Raw genomic sequence first — 15,985 nt, 5'->3', positions numbered from 1 at the left:
GGCATTAAATAAATAAACATAAAAATAGCACAGCTTGCACTTCAGCAGAGTATAAACAGGTATTTATAGAAGGAAGCCCCAGTGAAACCACATGCCCTTTCAATCCACTTCCCAGGCAAATAAACCCAAGTAATATTGAGGAGTAGAAGTATATCAAGGGTATTTGCAAACAACCTGAAGGATACCAGCAAGGAGAATCCCTGAACTCCATCAGTCCCATGCAGCTGCTCTGCTCAGATGTTCCAGGGGACTCAGCACCTCAGGGTTCTGCACATCTCACACCCAGCTCAAAGAGCACAGCAGCAATGGGTTCCCATTTCCAGCCCATTGCTCTGGAGAGCCATACATCCCCAAATCCCTGTAATTAGCTGTGGCTGCTGATATATGGCTGCTTCTCTGCTGTAGCTGTGCCAGATTGATAGTACTTTGCTCTTTCTCTCTCCTCCCATTACATGGCAGGCTCCCAAGAGGAAGGAATGAAAGGGCCCTGATCACAGATTTCTCCTGAGCAGCTAACCCTTCATGTGCAGGCTCTCCAGGCTGCAGAGGGTTTGTTCATGCCTATACAACAAATAATCAGGGGGGGAAAATATAAAATCAGTGTATGACTATAGCCAGGTTTGGCCAAGGAAACATGGGTCAGAATTAAGCCTTATCTGAAAAGCAGGTCATGGCTCTGAGATATATATACACACACACATATTTATAGATATAGATATATATTCCCCCCCACTTTGAAGCTGTAGCAATAATTACATAATGAAAGGGAAGAAAAGAGAAAAAAAAAGTAAGAAGAAAACTAAACAAAGAAATTAAAAACCCAAATCAAAAAAAGCAAAAAGCCAGGCACCCAAGATATGTTTGCAGGAGTTGCTCCTCCTGAATTAGAACTCTGGAGTTGTTCTGCAATAAACTCAGCGGACAGTAACCATCTGTTTATGGAAAAAAATGTTAATGGCCCCCAATCATAATCAAATAGGCAACTGCTTTAAGTACCTTTTAACTAACACTAAATTACAATGGAACAGCTCTGCAAGTATTTCTGACATCCACATGCACATCAGCAGTGCCAGCACTTTGATCAGGGCTATTAGAGCAAATATCAAATAAACTGATAGCAATGGGATTCCTCAAACATTACAGAAAGCGTGGGCAGTATTTGTTTACTGTTCATTTGGTTCCCCCCACCTCCTTTGCTGTTTCTGCTTATTCAGAAAGAAAACACATCTATGCATGTGCACACACATGTACAACCACCCACCACAGCAGACCCCGTGAAAGCCTGATCCCTGTGTTTTTCTGTCCAAGGCTGAGCTTCCATATGAATTCTGCAACGCCCAGAGAGGCTTGAGGCATTTTTATCAGCAGGACATCACTTGAGTTGTCATTCTACTAAGTTCCCTTACGTCCATGATTCCTGTGAAAGCCTCTAAGTCCTTTTCCCTCTCCTCTGGGTGGAACTGACCAGCACATCCAGAAGCTGCAGCACAGAAAGGGGAAATCCAGGCAGGCAGAGCTGTGCACACACACTTGTATGTGTGCAGAGACAGCATGACCACACACCTTATTTCTTTAGGAAATCAGATGAAAAACAATCCACTCTTTGCCAGCTGTAACTAAGGCTGAACCATTAGCTGGCACTGGCCCCACTCGAGGAAGAAAACCTTGTTCAGACAATGGAAGTAGTTTTTAATCTCAGCCTGGAAAACAGTTAATCTCAGCAAAACTACAAGTGCTCTTGTCTCTAGATTTTCTCTAGCACCCTTCTCTGCATATCTCTGCTAACTCCATTTGGTTTTTACAGAAGTTGTGCAGCAGCAGGAATACATCACACAGATATGCATGAGCACACATCCTTCATCCCAAGGCACTGCGAGTGTAACAGAAAACAAGTAAAAGGGGAATATATTTCAGTCCATCAACCTAAGTATTTACAGTCTCCATCACTGTTCCATCCAAATATTTTGTATGCCCCAGATCTTTTCTGTGCCATTATTATTCTTTCATGAAATTTAATTTTTCTTAGTTCTGGGACTTGCATGTGGCTTTTTTATTATACTACAAAATTTCATTTCCTGTCATCTGCTGAGATTAAACTTGGATTGGAAGACACTGATTCCAAGGTTTGCAGTGAGAAGCCTGATCCCAGGAGGTGAAGTGGGCAGTCAGGGAAGGAGGGACACTGACCCCAGAGTTGGAGCAAGTAGCGACTGAAAGCAGAATATTGGGCTCCTTATTCCCATGTGGTCTATCCCATCCAAAATAAACACCCTCTTGGGACACAGAGTAAACCAAAGGACTCCAAATTTCAATTTCTTGCTTGTTAAGACCCTTTTCTTTTTCTCACACTAATGCAAGGCTTTAAAAAACATCCCAGCCACCCCTCTGGACACAACACCCTTCAGCAAGTTGTTGCATTTCTGCAAGTTCAACGAATTTCAGTTTTAACATTCATTTTTCCCAGTGGTTTTCCCTCCACTGCCTCTCTGTTGCTCACGCAACACCACTTGCCACAAAAAGGAGCTTTGTTTGCCATTTCCCTGCCGCCTCCACCACCCCAGCTCCAGTGATCTCCCTGCTCCCCCCAGCTGCCTCAGCCCACCCCTGTTCCCTCCCGGCTCCAGCAGCCAAAGCCGACAGGCAGCCAGAAAGGGGATCTGACCTCCTCCATTCCGTGTTAATGAATGCCCTCTCCGGAGGGATGGCCTGGAGCCAGGCTGGGCGAGCTCAGCTGAGGAGCACAGCGCGTCAGAGCCGCTCTCAAAGGAGCTTTTGTTGGTGCCAGCGCTCCAGCCTGGCGCAGGCACGCTTGGCTCCGCGGGCTTTCCCACCGCTTCGCTGCTGCTGGAGCAGTGAGGGGCTGGCTCTGGCAGGACTGTGCTGCAGAGCTCCCAGGGTGTGCTACCAGCCAGAAGGAAACAAAGGTGGACAGGCCATCCCCTCGGAGTCCTCTCCCAGCACATGTCCCTCAAGCCACAACGACTTCTCTCCAGCACAGGCAGCTGGGATGTTGGACACTTGGCAGCCTGGTTCTAAGGCTGGTGGGCAATCCAGCAGGCTGGCCCAGGGAGCCTTCCAAACCCAACGTGACATCCAACTTTGTCAGTCCACGTTCACCTCTCTCTAGGAAATAAACCATCTGCTCAACACTAGGAGAAGCAGAAGGAAAAAGATGTAGTCAGAAAGACTCATGAGGTGTTTTAGGTAACATGTCCAACAAGAGCACACAATGTTCTGCATCTGACAAAATCAACAGGAAAAACCTGCTCCTGCAGGCCTGCCAAGCTGGGATTTCAACAACAAGTGGCAACATATCAGCTGGCAACAAACAGCTCCTGAATCAGAGATGCACTTGCCCAAAAAGATTCAGGGTTTGGATTTTTTTTTCCTTAAGTAAATGATAACACACTGGGTGCCATAAAGGATGCCTCCTGCCCAAGAGTTAACTGAGCAGAGCAGGGTTCAGGCAGTGTGAGTAGACTATAGTGGTGCCTATGACAATTGTGACTCAATAATCTCCCTCATTTTGAAGATGTATTTGTCTTCTGTCAACTCCATTTCTCCAAGCAAAGCCAATAAAACTTGCAGAAACTTTGCAGGGTTGTGGTTACATATCAGAATTGGAAGAAACACGGCATGATGAGGAGGAAAGAAGACATTTCTAGCTAAACAATTTTGCCTCTATTAAATTTCACACACAAGGGCCCGTCACTGCACCACTCTGGTTTCTGGGAATGCAGAATATCCACTGACAAACTTATCCAAACACCTCTAAACACGTACACACATCTGCTCACCAAGACTCTTTACTCACATTAGGCTCACTTCACTCCTCTTTGATTCCTCAAAGGGTCAGATGTTACTTTTCCTTTTCATATCTGTATCTCAAAGCTCCATCAGTGGCACGTGCCCAAGCACTTCCAAAGTGTTCTGACAAATCCCTCCAGAAAGCCCATAACATCATCCCAGTTTTACAGATGGGGAAATTAGAGCAGAGACAGAGGTTAAGACAGCTAATTGCCTATGGCCACTAAGTGAGTCAGTAGAAGAGCTGGGAATTGATCCCAGGAACCATGTCTTCCATTCCTCTACTCCACCCACCAGTCAGTACACTCCACCAGATGGTTCTTATCATTGGACATATGGACTAAATATTCCTAAGCTGGTGTAGAAGATTCACTATTTAATTAAATGTCCTGTCTTCTATCTCCATAGGATGCATAGGAGAAACTCCAGCCAGAATCCCATCTGGACCCACTCAGGAAATGTCTACGTGAAGAAAACAAAACCCTAGGCAAGTGCAGGGAACATTCCCAAACCTATCAACCTGCCCTGCAGCACAGACCACAGCAAGCCCAGGAATCAGGCAGGGACTCGGGAGCCTGGGGAGTCATGAGCCTCATGTTTGTCAAAGCCTGGCTTCAAACAGTGCATGCATGAGCCACCAGCTAGGTTGGGAACTACTTTGTCATGTGAAGGCTCTTCCTTCAGCCTTCACTGGGCACCACCAACGCTGCCCAGCTGGAGATACCAGCAGAGTCACAAAAAGCAGATGGCACAGAATCATCTACTTCTGGCATTGCCTCTGTCACATCACAGAGCTGGTGTCGGCAGGACAGAGACCAGTTCTGCCTGGCAAACATCAAACGCCTTCTCACCTCCCAGTCACTATCAGTGACACTCGAAATAAATTTCTCAAGTCATTATTCATGACACAGTGGGGGAAATCTTTCATCAGAGAGTCATCAGAAAGAGACCTTCCACACCACTGCCTTCCCAGTATGGACATACAGTGAGAGCAGCATCTCGGTCCCCACTCACAGATCGGCACAGAGTGGCTGCACCTGCATTCCCATCAGAACTCAAACCAATTTCATGTCTTCTGGTCCCCCCTGCACACCCTGTGCTCTGCAGCCAGTGCAGGGGGAGCCTGTGCACCACCAAGTCCATAAAACAGATTTCACCCAAGACCATGGTGTCCTGAACACCACGCAGGGCTGGAGGGAGCAGGCTCAAAGCTCTGCTGGACAGCCTGTAGATCACACACACCCACACTTCTGCCCACTCACAGAGGTGAGAACCACCAGCCCACTTGTCTCCATTACTCTCTCAACAAACAGAAGAGGACTGCATTCCCTTTAGAGGGCTTTGCATTGTAGGAATAAAGCCACAACACCTTTCCACGTGTGCTACAAGAGCCGGGCAATCCTGGAAGGTGCCTCCTGCTCGGGGAAAGCGACTGCACCTACCTTTCATCCCAAACTTGGACCGCCGGCCATACTTGTTGATCATAATAAAGAGGACGACCAAGAGGACACAAGCAAAAGCTGCCAGCCCAACCGCTATGGAAACCTGGAAAGAAAAAGCCTTAGAGTGAACACAAAGGAATTTAGGAGTCTAAATCAGAAATACAGCACCTCCTTTCCCAGTTAACCTTTCCATAGGCTCACACCAGCTGCTGCAGCCCCGTGGATATTAGCTATGGAGAAAACCACAAGCTAAAGCAGCAGGCCCTGGCACAGCTTGGAGGCATTACAGGCTTTTTGCAGGACTGGGAGGTCTGGGATCTCCCCATCAGTGATGCTGTTCTGGCACCAGTTTTCCCCAGCCTCTCACTCCTTATATCTGCAGGGGAAAAAGACCTCTGCTCCAATGCCTGGGCTCTCCCTGCATGCATCACATCCCAAGCCTCCATTTCTGACATCACCTCTTTGCCATGACATTACAACACTAAAGCTATTCAAAGCTCAGCTGGGAACACAATTCTGCCTCCATCCAAACATCCCTCGGGACAGAGTGAGGGAAAATAACACAACACAAAGAGAAAACAGAAGAAATTAAGTAGAACTAAGAAGTTTTCCCCCATAAAACATCAGAGTTTTTCAAAAGCTTCTAACAGTTCCCTATTTACTGTAACTTTATTAGTAAATATTTATACTACAGCAATGTCCAAGTCCTTCACTGGAGCTGTGGTTCCACTGTGGCAGTGTACAAGCAGGGAGAGAAAACCTCCTTGCCCTAAAGGGTTTACAATCCCAGGCTTATTTTAATATTTATGAATATTTATTCGTTCAAGTCTTTGCTCAAAATACTTTTATTGCATTGATGTAAACAACAATTTCTCTGGCATGTGTCCAATTGTTCTGTACTAGGTCTTGTGATGCGTTTAGACTTTGCTTCCTTTTACAAAACTGTATTCTGCTATAATAGAAAATACATCATTTAACCAAGAAGAAGTAATTTCATTTTGCAATCCTTTTCCCCGTTCTTGGTACATTTGTTATGATATTTTTAATTTTTATTTTACCACACTCTATTTTCATCCCCAGCTTGTTTTCTGTGCTCTATATTTAATAACCAGCGTGCATTATTACTCCAGCCTCACTGTTCAAAACTTCCACTTCAGTTAAAGGAGTTTTTCTTTTAGATGAGAATTGAAACCAGGGTGGACTGAGTTTTGCGTATTCTGTTGACACCTCAAGGATTTCAGTATCTTAAAATTTTCACAGAATCAGAGCAATTGTGTAACATGCTAATTTTTTTCTGCTAATACTTATGCACGCTTTTTTTTTTTCTTTTTTCTACCGGGATTCTGCAGAAGAAAGACAATGCTGAGATCTGATAAGCCCTAGACTTACTTTCCTTTTTCATTTTAGGCATGTCCTGCACAGCAGGAGAGAGGGCAAACAGAATTGAACCAAACGAAACCCAGGTCCCTCACCAGGCTAAGCTTAACAGATCAATAACAGTCCAAAACACACAATTGCCTGTTTGTTTGTTCTCTGGGTGCTACTTTTTTAGAGTGAAAATTCCTGACCCTGCCAGCAGAGACTTCACAGGATGCCGTGTTTTCAAAGAGTTCCCTGGTTCCACACTGCAGACCCAAGAGGATCAGATGGTTTGTGTCAGTATTTTACCTGCCTGACACAAGCCACAAAATTCTTCTGATTGCTGTCAAGTCATAAAAGAGGAGATTTTTTCCTTGCAAACATCTCAAAACAGCAGAGAAATACAAATACTGAGTCATCAATAACAAGGAATGAATGCAAGGCAGTTCTGTAGAGAAGAGACCAGGACTCACCCCAAAAGTGTCCTCCTCTGGTTTGTGGGTCACAGTGATCGGTGGGGTGGGACTCACTTCATAATCACCGACTGAAACCAAAACACCAAAGACAGAAAATTCAGTGTTCCCATGGGACTCCCAAGGCACCAGCACATTCCAGCAGCAGTGCCCAGCCTAATGAGATTCAGTTCACCCCTAAAAGAGGCTGCAACTTTCTGTTTCAGAAGGCACAAATCAACCATCAGAGAGTTCCCTGTGCACATCAGCAGAGAAACCACAGACCAGCTCTATGCTGATGTTGGTCCAGACTCACAAATGAGAAACATTTGGGTGCCTGGTGTCCTGGAATAGGTTCCCACCACCCTTGAGCCCTCTTCTTAGTTTTCTGAAACCTAATGAGCTAAGTGGGGTTAAAACACAACTGACTCCAGCAAAACTTGATCTGAAGAAACAGAAACTTGAATGCTTTTTGTGGTGTGTGATGCATGATGTGTTTTTTGAGGGGTGGAGAGAAGAATCTGTTGAAGAAACATAACCCAAGCAAGTGCTGCTTCTCATCCTAGCCCACATCAGAGAAATTATGTCGTTGGGGACAGCCCAGCCTGCTTGAAATTAAGATCCCTTTTGCTACACAACAACCAACCCTCATTTCCTTTGTAGGACCCTCTTTGGGAAGCCACTAGAGGCAGATGAACATCTCCTGGTCTCATGAGATCACTGAGCTGATCACAAGCTCCCCAACAATCTTGTCCATGCACAGGGAAACCAGGGCTTTGCACAACCTCCACCAACCTGCTTCTGGCTTCCTCATTTTTGCTATGTAAATCCCAGAGGGGAAGGGGAAAACACAGAAACAAACCAGCCACAGTATTGAAAAGGCAAGGAGACACTTACTTGAGACAAAGTTGTCCGTACTCTCTGTGGAAGGGACAAAGAGAAGCAACACAGTTAGCAGCACAGCAAAGGGAGAGGGGTCTCCTTCCCCACCCACCTCAGACATACTCCACCTCCCCAAAGAGCCCAGGAAACCAACTCTTGATATTTTTTCCTCTTGGGCAACTGTTCCTGGAAATTGCAGTGCATGTGCCAGCAGGCGATGCTGGAGGTCAGGATGGAGAACCTTGGGCTGAAAGAGGAGGGGAAGGATGCTGTGAGGCCAAAATGGAGAACAAGTAGCACTTCTGAATGATTGTTAAACAACCCTGCTTGCAGCAGGCGAGCAAAGCTCAACAGACACACAGGGCTCTGCAGGATGGAGGTAGGGGGGAGAGAAACAGATTTTGCCTTGCATGGCAGTGTGCACCCATGGATAAAATCCTTCAAGGATGAGGACCAGCTCCCATGGAGGAGAGCCCTGCTTGGGGCTGGGAGTTAGAGGAGACCTCCTCTGACCTGCTTTTCATGAGCCACTCAGAACAGCTGATAGCTTCTGAACTGGACATGGAGGCTGTGGCTGTCCAAGAGCTGCCTCTTGCCCAAGACAACCACAGCAGGCACTGCTGTCAGCCTGCTGACTGCTCCAGTCTATTCTGCAAAGCTCCTTCAGCTCCAGAGGTGGCTGAGGCCCCAGACAATGAGCTCTAAAGCCCTCGGTGACACTCAGTTTACACAGAGTGAAAATCACGTCAGCTTCCAATTCACTCGCCCGTGGAAAAAAGCTGAGCCCGATATTAACTGGAGTTTACACAGCTTTGCTGGCAGAGGGCTCCTGGAAGGATGCTGAAACAATCACACTGCAGCATGGGTGAGGTTTGGAAGGGGAGTTAAACAAACCCCAAGTGACAAACACGGCTTTCCAAACCGGGGCAAAAAACGTGAACAAATACTTTTGTTTTAAGTCAAGCAGACAAGTAACTTTCCTTGGCTTTTTCTAGCAAGAGGAGGGAAATAAAAATAAAGAAAAAAATATTTTATTTGGAGGTGTTTTCTTCTTTATTAAGGCAGAGGCTAGTAATAAAATTCTTGCTGCTTCTACATTTTTCCTTTTCTATTTTCCTCTGCTGGACTAAGCAAATTCAACAGAAATGCACAAAAAGATTGGTTTATTTTTTATTAAACCCTGTTTTTCCAAGCATAAAAAATAGCCAAGAAATTTCATCCAGCTTGAGGTCTGTGAGAAGTTTCCAAAAAACTGAACACTCATCACAGGTACATTAACCTTTGTGGATTAAATAGAGAGCTGGTAGACTGTGGCAGAGATACCAATGACAACATGCAATGAGATTTTTACAGGAAATGACACAAATCTGTCCTGGGAGCCACTGCCCTGCAGCATCAGAGAGAAGACAGATATGGCATGGAGCTTACATGTCCCAGATCCCAGCTTCAACAGCACCTTGCTCCTCTCAGCATGGAAAGCAGTGTGGCCTTTTACCAATGAGAGGCTTTTGACCAGGGAGTTCTAAAATACATGGTCATAAGTCCTTTTCTATGCTTACAGAAGTCTTCCAGGCACTGTGCTTTCATTAATTAATTAAGATTAATAATCTCACCCTGGGTAGTGACAGCAAAGCCTTTGCATGTGTGAATTGCTGTAAGCAACAAGGGGCTTGAATGAGCCACAGGGGAGCCTTCAATGTGTGGCATTTTCTGAAGGAATTTACCTTCAAATAGGAGATTATAAACGTCAGCTGCAGTGAATGTATACGTCAGCTGTGGCAGTGGACGAAGCAACAAGCTTCAAGGAAAGTAAATTACATCCTGCATTGGCCTGACAGGGTCTGCCAGGGTGAGGGATGGCTTGGGACTTTGGATCAGAAGAAATAAAGGAAATGGGTCAGCTCCTGCTGAGAGATGGTTTAGGGTCAGTAAGCAGCCCACACCAACAGCACATGAGCCTTGGGTGGAGCTGCATTCACAAGGTAAATATTTTATATATATTCACACAACCCTATTTTCCCAGAGCCTGCAGCACAAGATGCTCCTCAAACATCAGTGTGCTTTTCCACACCACAGTGTGGCTCAGATCCCTTTCCAAAATCATCTCTCCAGAACAGCGTATCTGCCCCCCTTTCCTGCAGGTCCAGCACCTACTTAGGACCTGCCCCATTTCACAGATGGGGAAATTGAGTCACAAAGGTGGGACCTGAGAGAGCTGAGACTGCAAACCTGTGCACCTCTCCTCACCCACCTACATCTGATTAGCTCTTCTGCCCTGACAGAAGGAAACATAAATAGGTCAGATAGTCAAACAGGGCAGCATCCTTGAAGTCAGAACACAAATTTTCCACTCCCATCCATATCAGCTCATTTGTTCAATTGTCAGATCTTCAAGGCAGAGATTTGGGTTTGCATTTATGATATTTGACCTGCGGGAAAGCTCTGTGTACATATATGGTGTGATATAAATAATAAATGAGAGTACCGTTGGTATTTTGCTATATTTAGCAAACGCCCTATTTTGCTGGATTTTCTTGGGCTGCAGGGGCCAATTTAGAGCTGCCACTTTCTCATGGCATCATTCCTGAAGGCAGCACAGATCTTAACTCCATGATGGCCAGTGTGGTGTTGCACTGTCAGGGAACAGACCAAGATGCTTCTATGGAGCAGACAGGCCACCACAAAAGTCTCTACGGCACTTCCCAGAGATAGATCTTCATGTCCTCAAATGCTTTTTTTTTTGCACTTAAGCTGTGAATCACCAGGGAGTACAACAGGGAATTCCAAGCAATCAGTTAAGAAATCCCAGCAAACTGATGCAAAGTGACTAATTGAGCTGTCGCATCTTTTGTAGCCCTGTCATCCTGGAATTGCACATATTGTATTTGGAAAGAAAACAATCCTGACACCGCTGCATCCAGCTTTAATCATTTCACAAATGCAAGCTAGAAGTGAAAAAACCAAAGGGACAGCCTGCATCACTTCAAAGGCTTTCCCTTTCTATAGCTTATGACTACCACACAGCAGAACACTTTCTCTGGAAAAAACTCAGCAACATCTTTGGGGCACTCAAAAGGGGATCCAAAATAATTGGCTAAACTCACATCCTATTCCCACTGAAATTCCTAAAGGTCTTTAAAATAAATAAATAAATACACTGCAGAATATGCTGCAAAATAAAATTATCTAAAGCAGTTAACACCTCTCCCAGCATTAAGGAGTTCATATGACAGCAAAGTACACTTATGTAGGAAAGTCACACTGGTCAGAAGAGGCTGCCAGAGGTCACCTCTTCCAACCTGATATTCAGACAAAGACAACAAGAGTTGTCAAGGCCTTGTTGAGGTTCAAAGATTACTGGCAGGGCCATAATAAGACCTTTGGATTGCAAGGAGCCCTGATGAGATAAACTGAATATCCTACCTGGAAAAGGCTTTTCAAGGAAGTGTCCTTTGATAGTTTGGTTGGCTGAGCCCAGCTGGTTGGTAGCCACAATCGTGTAGTTGCCATTGTTGTAGTGAGTGGGTTTGTTGAAGAGCAGGCAACCCTCGGACACTTCCCCTTGTTGGTAAAACTCCATGCGGATGATCTCTGTCTCACGGAGGACCTGGCCGTTGTGCAGCCAGTGAAGGGTGGGAGCTGGGTTCCCATGCACTGCAAATGCAATGCAGTGGTCCATGTGTAGCACCGGCTCCTCCAGAGTAAGGATGCGAGGGGGATCTAGCAGAGAGAAACATGGCAGGCTCACAGCAACCTCCACCCAACGCCACCACTCTGTGCACCACGGAAACTACGAGCATTGAAAACCTCCAAAATCGCTTGTTCCTTCTACTCTTCCCACGGGTGGCTGTAAAGAAGGAGCACTGTCAGGAGAACCACTCCAACCCTCCCTCAAAGGAGGGTCTGAGCCATGGCCAGGCCTCTTGGCCTTCCAAACAGGGGTATAAATTAAAGAGAGGGATGGAAATTTCACCAGCCCAGAAACAATTACACTTGAACTGGCCAGTCCACAAATCTACTGCTGCTCTCCTTCCCCCAGGGGATCCTGGGGAGACTGCCTGCTCCCATTAAGGAGGACATGGTGACGTAGCACTGCTATATTACACATGTGCAAGGTGCCTGTGGGAGGTCTCCAGTCACATTGAGCAATTCTGGATTGCATAGCTGTGGGAGCAAACATCTCTCAGAGACTGTCTGTCCTTGGGGGCTTCGGCTGCCTGAATATCCCAAAGGAGCTCTCACTCGCCGAACAGCCTCCAGGGGTGTTATAATTAAAGGGAGTAGAGTGGGAGAGGGATAAGAAAAGCAGGAACTCCACCTGCAATTTATTGCATATGCATTGTCTTCCCCTTGGGACACACCAAGGATTCAAATGTTGCTCTGCTCTAGCTTCTGAAACCCCATTTACAACACCTACACATAAGGTCCCAAACCCCAAGGCTGGCAAGGTCTGAACTAGAAGAACAAGTTTTGTGCAAAGATACATGACACAAAGATGTGTGTCTTCCCTAAAACTCCTTTTCCATCCAGCTGCAAAGACAATCCATTGGACACCCACAAAGCCAACATACCAACTCAGACCCGTCTTTGTGAGAAAAGACAGTGAATTTTTAAGCCAGTGAAGGTGACAGAAGAGAAGAAGGTGCAGAGCTGGTTGGAGCTCAGCAAAATTCTCCCACCAGCGCCCATCTACCCTGAACCACACAGTCGTGTCCCAGCCACCCTCTTTCGTTCACAAGCCCAGATTTGCATGTGGCTTGTTCATATCTTCCTGGCAAGGGGATTCAAAACAGGCAGCCACCTACACACACAAACCCAGATCTTTTCAGTGTGAAATTACAGCCTGAGTGATGGCTCTGTGCAACAAGAGCAAGGGTAGCAGGATCTGACGGCAGCTTAGAGGATTTCACAGGTGAAAATAAGCATGGGCATGCTTAAGGTGTGGAGGAACAGATGCTAAAACACCATGCAAAAAACACCTGTCTGCTGACCAGTCAGCTCTGAGCTGGGCTGAACTTTAATTACCCCCATCCTTCAATCCATCAATAGCACTTACTGGAAGGAAGATGAAAGTAGTAAAGCATCACACAGCATGCATGGGTTTACCAAGAGTAATCAGAATCCCACAAGGCTCTCTGCTCTACATGGCAAGGTTGGGGGTGGGGAACAGATTTTCAAACTACAGAGTAAGGGCAAATATTACAGACACAGCAAAATATAGCAAATCTCAGCTTCTTGAGACCACAAAGCTGTGTAAACTTCCTTTTAAGGTCAGGGTTTTGTTATATTAGAAAGCACAAAGAAAGTTGAGCTACTTGCAGATAAAAGTGAACAGTTCAAATTTGACACGTGCACATCTATATGACCTTTGCAGTTTAACTTTGTAGGATCTGACCTGAGAGGAGGCATGAACATCCCTAAAATTAGTGGCAAGTTTTAAACTGTCTTTAGCAAGGGTGCCATTGAACCTCTCACAGAGCATCTAGACAAGAAACTTTGTGTTTGTTAAGAGATTTTGAGTCCCTCCATGGCTTTCCTTTAGTCTATTGAATCTTCCAAGACACAGGCAGGAAATGCCCACCACCACCACTGTGGCACTGCTGTTCCTCCCCCACTCTTGTGCTCATTTCTGGATTAATGGAAGCATCAGGAAAGCAAAATTACTGACATTTGAGAGAGAGAGCTGCGTGAGGATCCACCTTTGTCTCACTGTGCTCAGCTCCTCCTAATCTTCACCCCCAAAACCAGTATGAGACAAGCATAGAAAGTGCTGTGCATTCAAACAGCTCCCAGGGCAGCCCCTCTGGGCTCTGTGTGGACAAGGTCTCTCCACTGGTACTTACAGTAGACAGTGAGCAGCACACTGGCATTGCTCATCCCCACCACGTTCTCAGCAATGCAGGTAAGCAGGAATCCATTGTCCTCGCTGGTGACGTTCACCAAGGTCAAATTGATGGCATGAACATTGGTCCAGTTGAGGTTGGTCTAAAAATCCCAGAGAGAAATGCAGACAGAAATCAGTATCTGGTGGCTCCTTTCCTCCCCTCTACTGCCCTCAGAAAAGGAGGATTGCAGTTTCTGTGTGAGGAGCTCTCCAAAATCCAAAGACAGCTGGGATCTGGGTGAAGGGAGGTATTTCCTCACCTGATCAAACACACCATATCTTGTAAGCGGAAATACTGGGAAGGGGAGAGCCATGGCATTGTAGCATTGATAAGCATGGCCAGCCTCTAGAAAATCTTACTTAGCTATTGCAAACAGGTAGTTCACTGGAGTTCCATCAGAGGACACATGAATTAATTCAATCAGGGAGCACTGAGCTCTGAAACTCTCTCATTTTCACTTTCCAGCCATACAGAGGTAAGGTTTTTCTCCCTTCTGGGAGTCCCCAGCTTCTCATGTGGACAGAGCATGGCTTCAGCTTTCCTTTGGATACAACAATTTCTCTTTTCCCATACCATCCACCTGAGCCTGCATGCATGGACTGGGAAACCTCGGCGGCTGCTTTTCTCTTGCCACACTGGGCACAGGCAGCCCTGAGGTGTTGCAGCCCCTACCTGGTGGGTGTTGATGGAGTGGAGTTCGGCCACTGTCCAGTCCACGTCCGGCAGCGGCGATCCTGAGCCGTTGCAGGTGATGACAGCGTTCTCCCCTTCCCGCACCGTCAGGTTCACGTGGCTCACACTGATCTCAGGAAGGTCTAGAGGAGACAAAAAAAACCACTCAGGTGTGGGGCAGAATTTTCTACAGCCAGCCACAGGAAGTGTGGACATAGATCCCACCAAGGTGTTTTCCAAACCAGCCTCCAGCACCCTGAGATGCTGAGCATGAGGCAACAGAACAGCTTTGCCCTACCAAGAAAAGGAGGGGTGTTGGACAGGGGGAAATGTAGACACTGGAGATGTGCCAGCTGAGCAGACCTTCTCATCAGCTTTGAATCCAAAAGTTACTGTCCAATTCTGGTCACTCTTCCTCTCACACAACCCCCGTACCCATCTCTCTACTCCCACAGAAGCTGCTCACGAGGGCAGTCACCTGGGATGAGAAAACTGTGTGTACTGGGAGAGGATCCAAGGCATCCCCACCCCCAGGGACAAGGCACAGAGCACTCAGCATTCCAGGTGAAGAAAGTGTCCCTCTAATTTATAACAATCAAGAAAAGACAACCAAGGATGTGTCCTCACATTAACTGCAGCTCTCCTAATAGAAGGTGCCCTTGTTCTTCCTGGGTGGTAGCAGAGGGAGTCACTGATTTATGGTGGCTCTGATTTACACCAGTTCCTTACTCAGTGCCACAGGCACCAAATATCCTTGCAACATGAAACAAGACAGGGCTGGTTGCAAGAAGGCCAAAGAGCCTTCTTTTACAGGGAAGGTTTTCAGAAGCAAACTGAGTAAGCAGGAGAGGCGAACTGACCAGTGCTTCATCCCATCACAGGGCAGCAGCATCCACCATGCCAAGGCAAAGGTGGGGACACACACCCCTTCATGGCCATCAGAGAGTGACACCAGGAAGGAAGGAGCATTGTACCGACTGGGGGGGATGCCAGAAGAAAGAAAGCAGCAGTCAAGACCTGGCAAAGCTGCATAGGCAGCAGGAATAGAGGAGAGGGAGATGGGGAGGACACGTGTGATCTTCTCCAGGCTGAGCTGGTATCAAACATGGCCACACCAAGCCATGCCTGCCCTCAGCACCAAAGGACAAGGATAAATGTGGTCTCCTTACAACATCCCTGGAGTCTTAATGCTTGAACAGAAACACTCCTCTGGAGGAAAGCAGACCACTGTACCTCCCTGCTTCCCAGGAGTTTGCATGGTCAGAGGAGGTGCTTACCCTGCACACCAGCATGTTTTTACTCCCAAATCAGCACCCTGCTGTCTCCTGCAGTCTAATGCCACCATTGACTGAGCCATCTCTCCTCCTGCCCCTGAACCCTAAGGTTTTTTTTTTGGTGTTGTTTAATCCTTTCATTTTATTCATCCCATGTGGGGCGGAAATTACAGCACTCTCAAATCTTTTTAGTTCATCCACACGAAGGCACA

General features: G+C 46.5%; 1 protein-coding gene across 3 annotated transcripts in view; it reads right to left on the bottom strand.

Moving 5' to 3' along the window:
* The window catches only part of NTRK3 (neurotrophic receptor tyrosine kinase 3), a 204,219-nt gene that overhangs the window by 127,010 nt on the left and 61,224 nt on the right, over positions 1-15,985 (bottom strand). For all 3 annotated transcript variants that reach the window (XM_015638975.2, XM_015638976.2, XM_015638977.3), the window contains exons 6-11: positions 14,500-14,642; positions 13,786-13,927; positions 11,366-11,662; positions 7,958-7,981; positions 7,082-7,152; positions 5,250-5,352 (exon numbers count right to left, since the gene is read on the bottom strand). In XM_015638975.2, coding sequence (XP_015494461.1) covers positions 5,250-5,352; positions 7,082-7,152; positions 7,958-7,981; positions 11,366-11,662; positions 13,786-13,927; positions 14,500-14,642 — 780 coding nt within the window. The remainder of the gene's footprint in view (positions 1-5,249; positions 5,353-7,081; positions 7,153-7,957; positions 7,982-11,365; positions 11,663-13,785; positions 13,928-14,499; positions 14,643-15,985) is intronic.

Source organism: Parus major, chromosome 10 (assembly GCF_001522545.3).
Source record: "Parus major isolate Abel chromosome 10, Parus_major1.1, whole genome shotgun sequence".
Lineage (NCBI taxonomy): Eukaryota > Metazoa > Chordata > Aves > Passeriformes > Paridae > Parus > Parus major.
The sequence above is the reverse complement of the archived record's forward strand: the minus strand, read 5'-3'. Positions and strand labels throughout refer to the sequence as shown.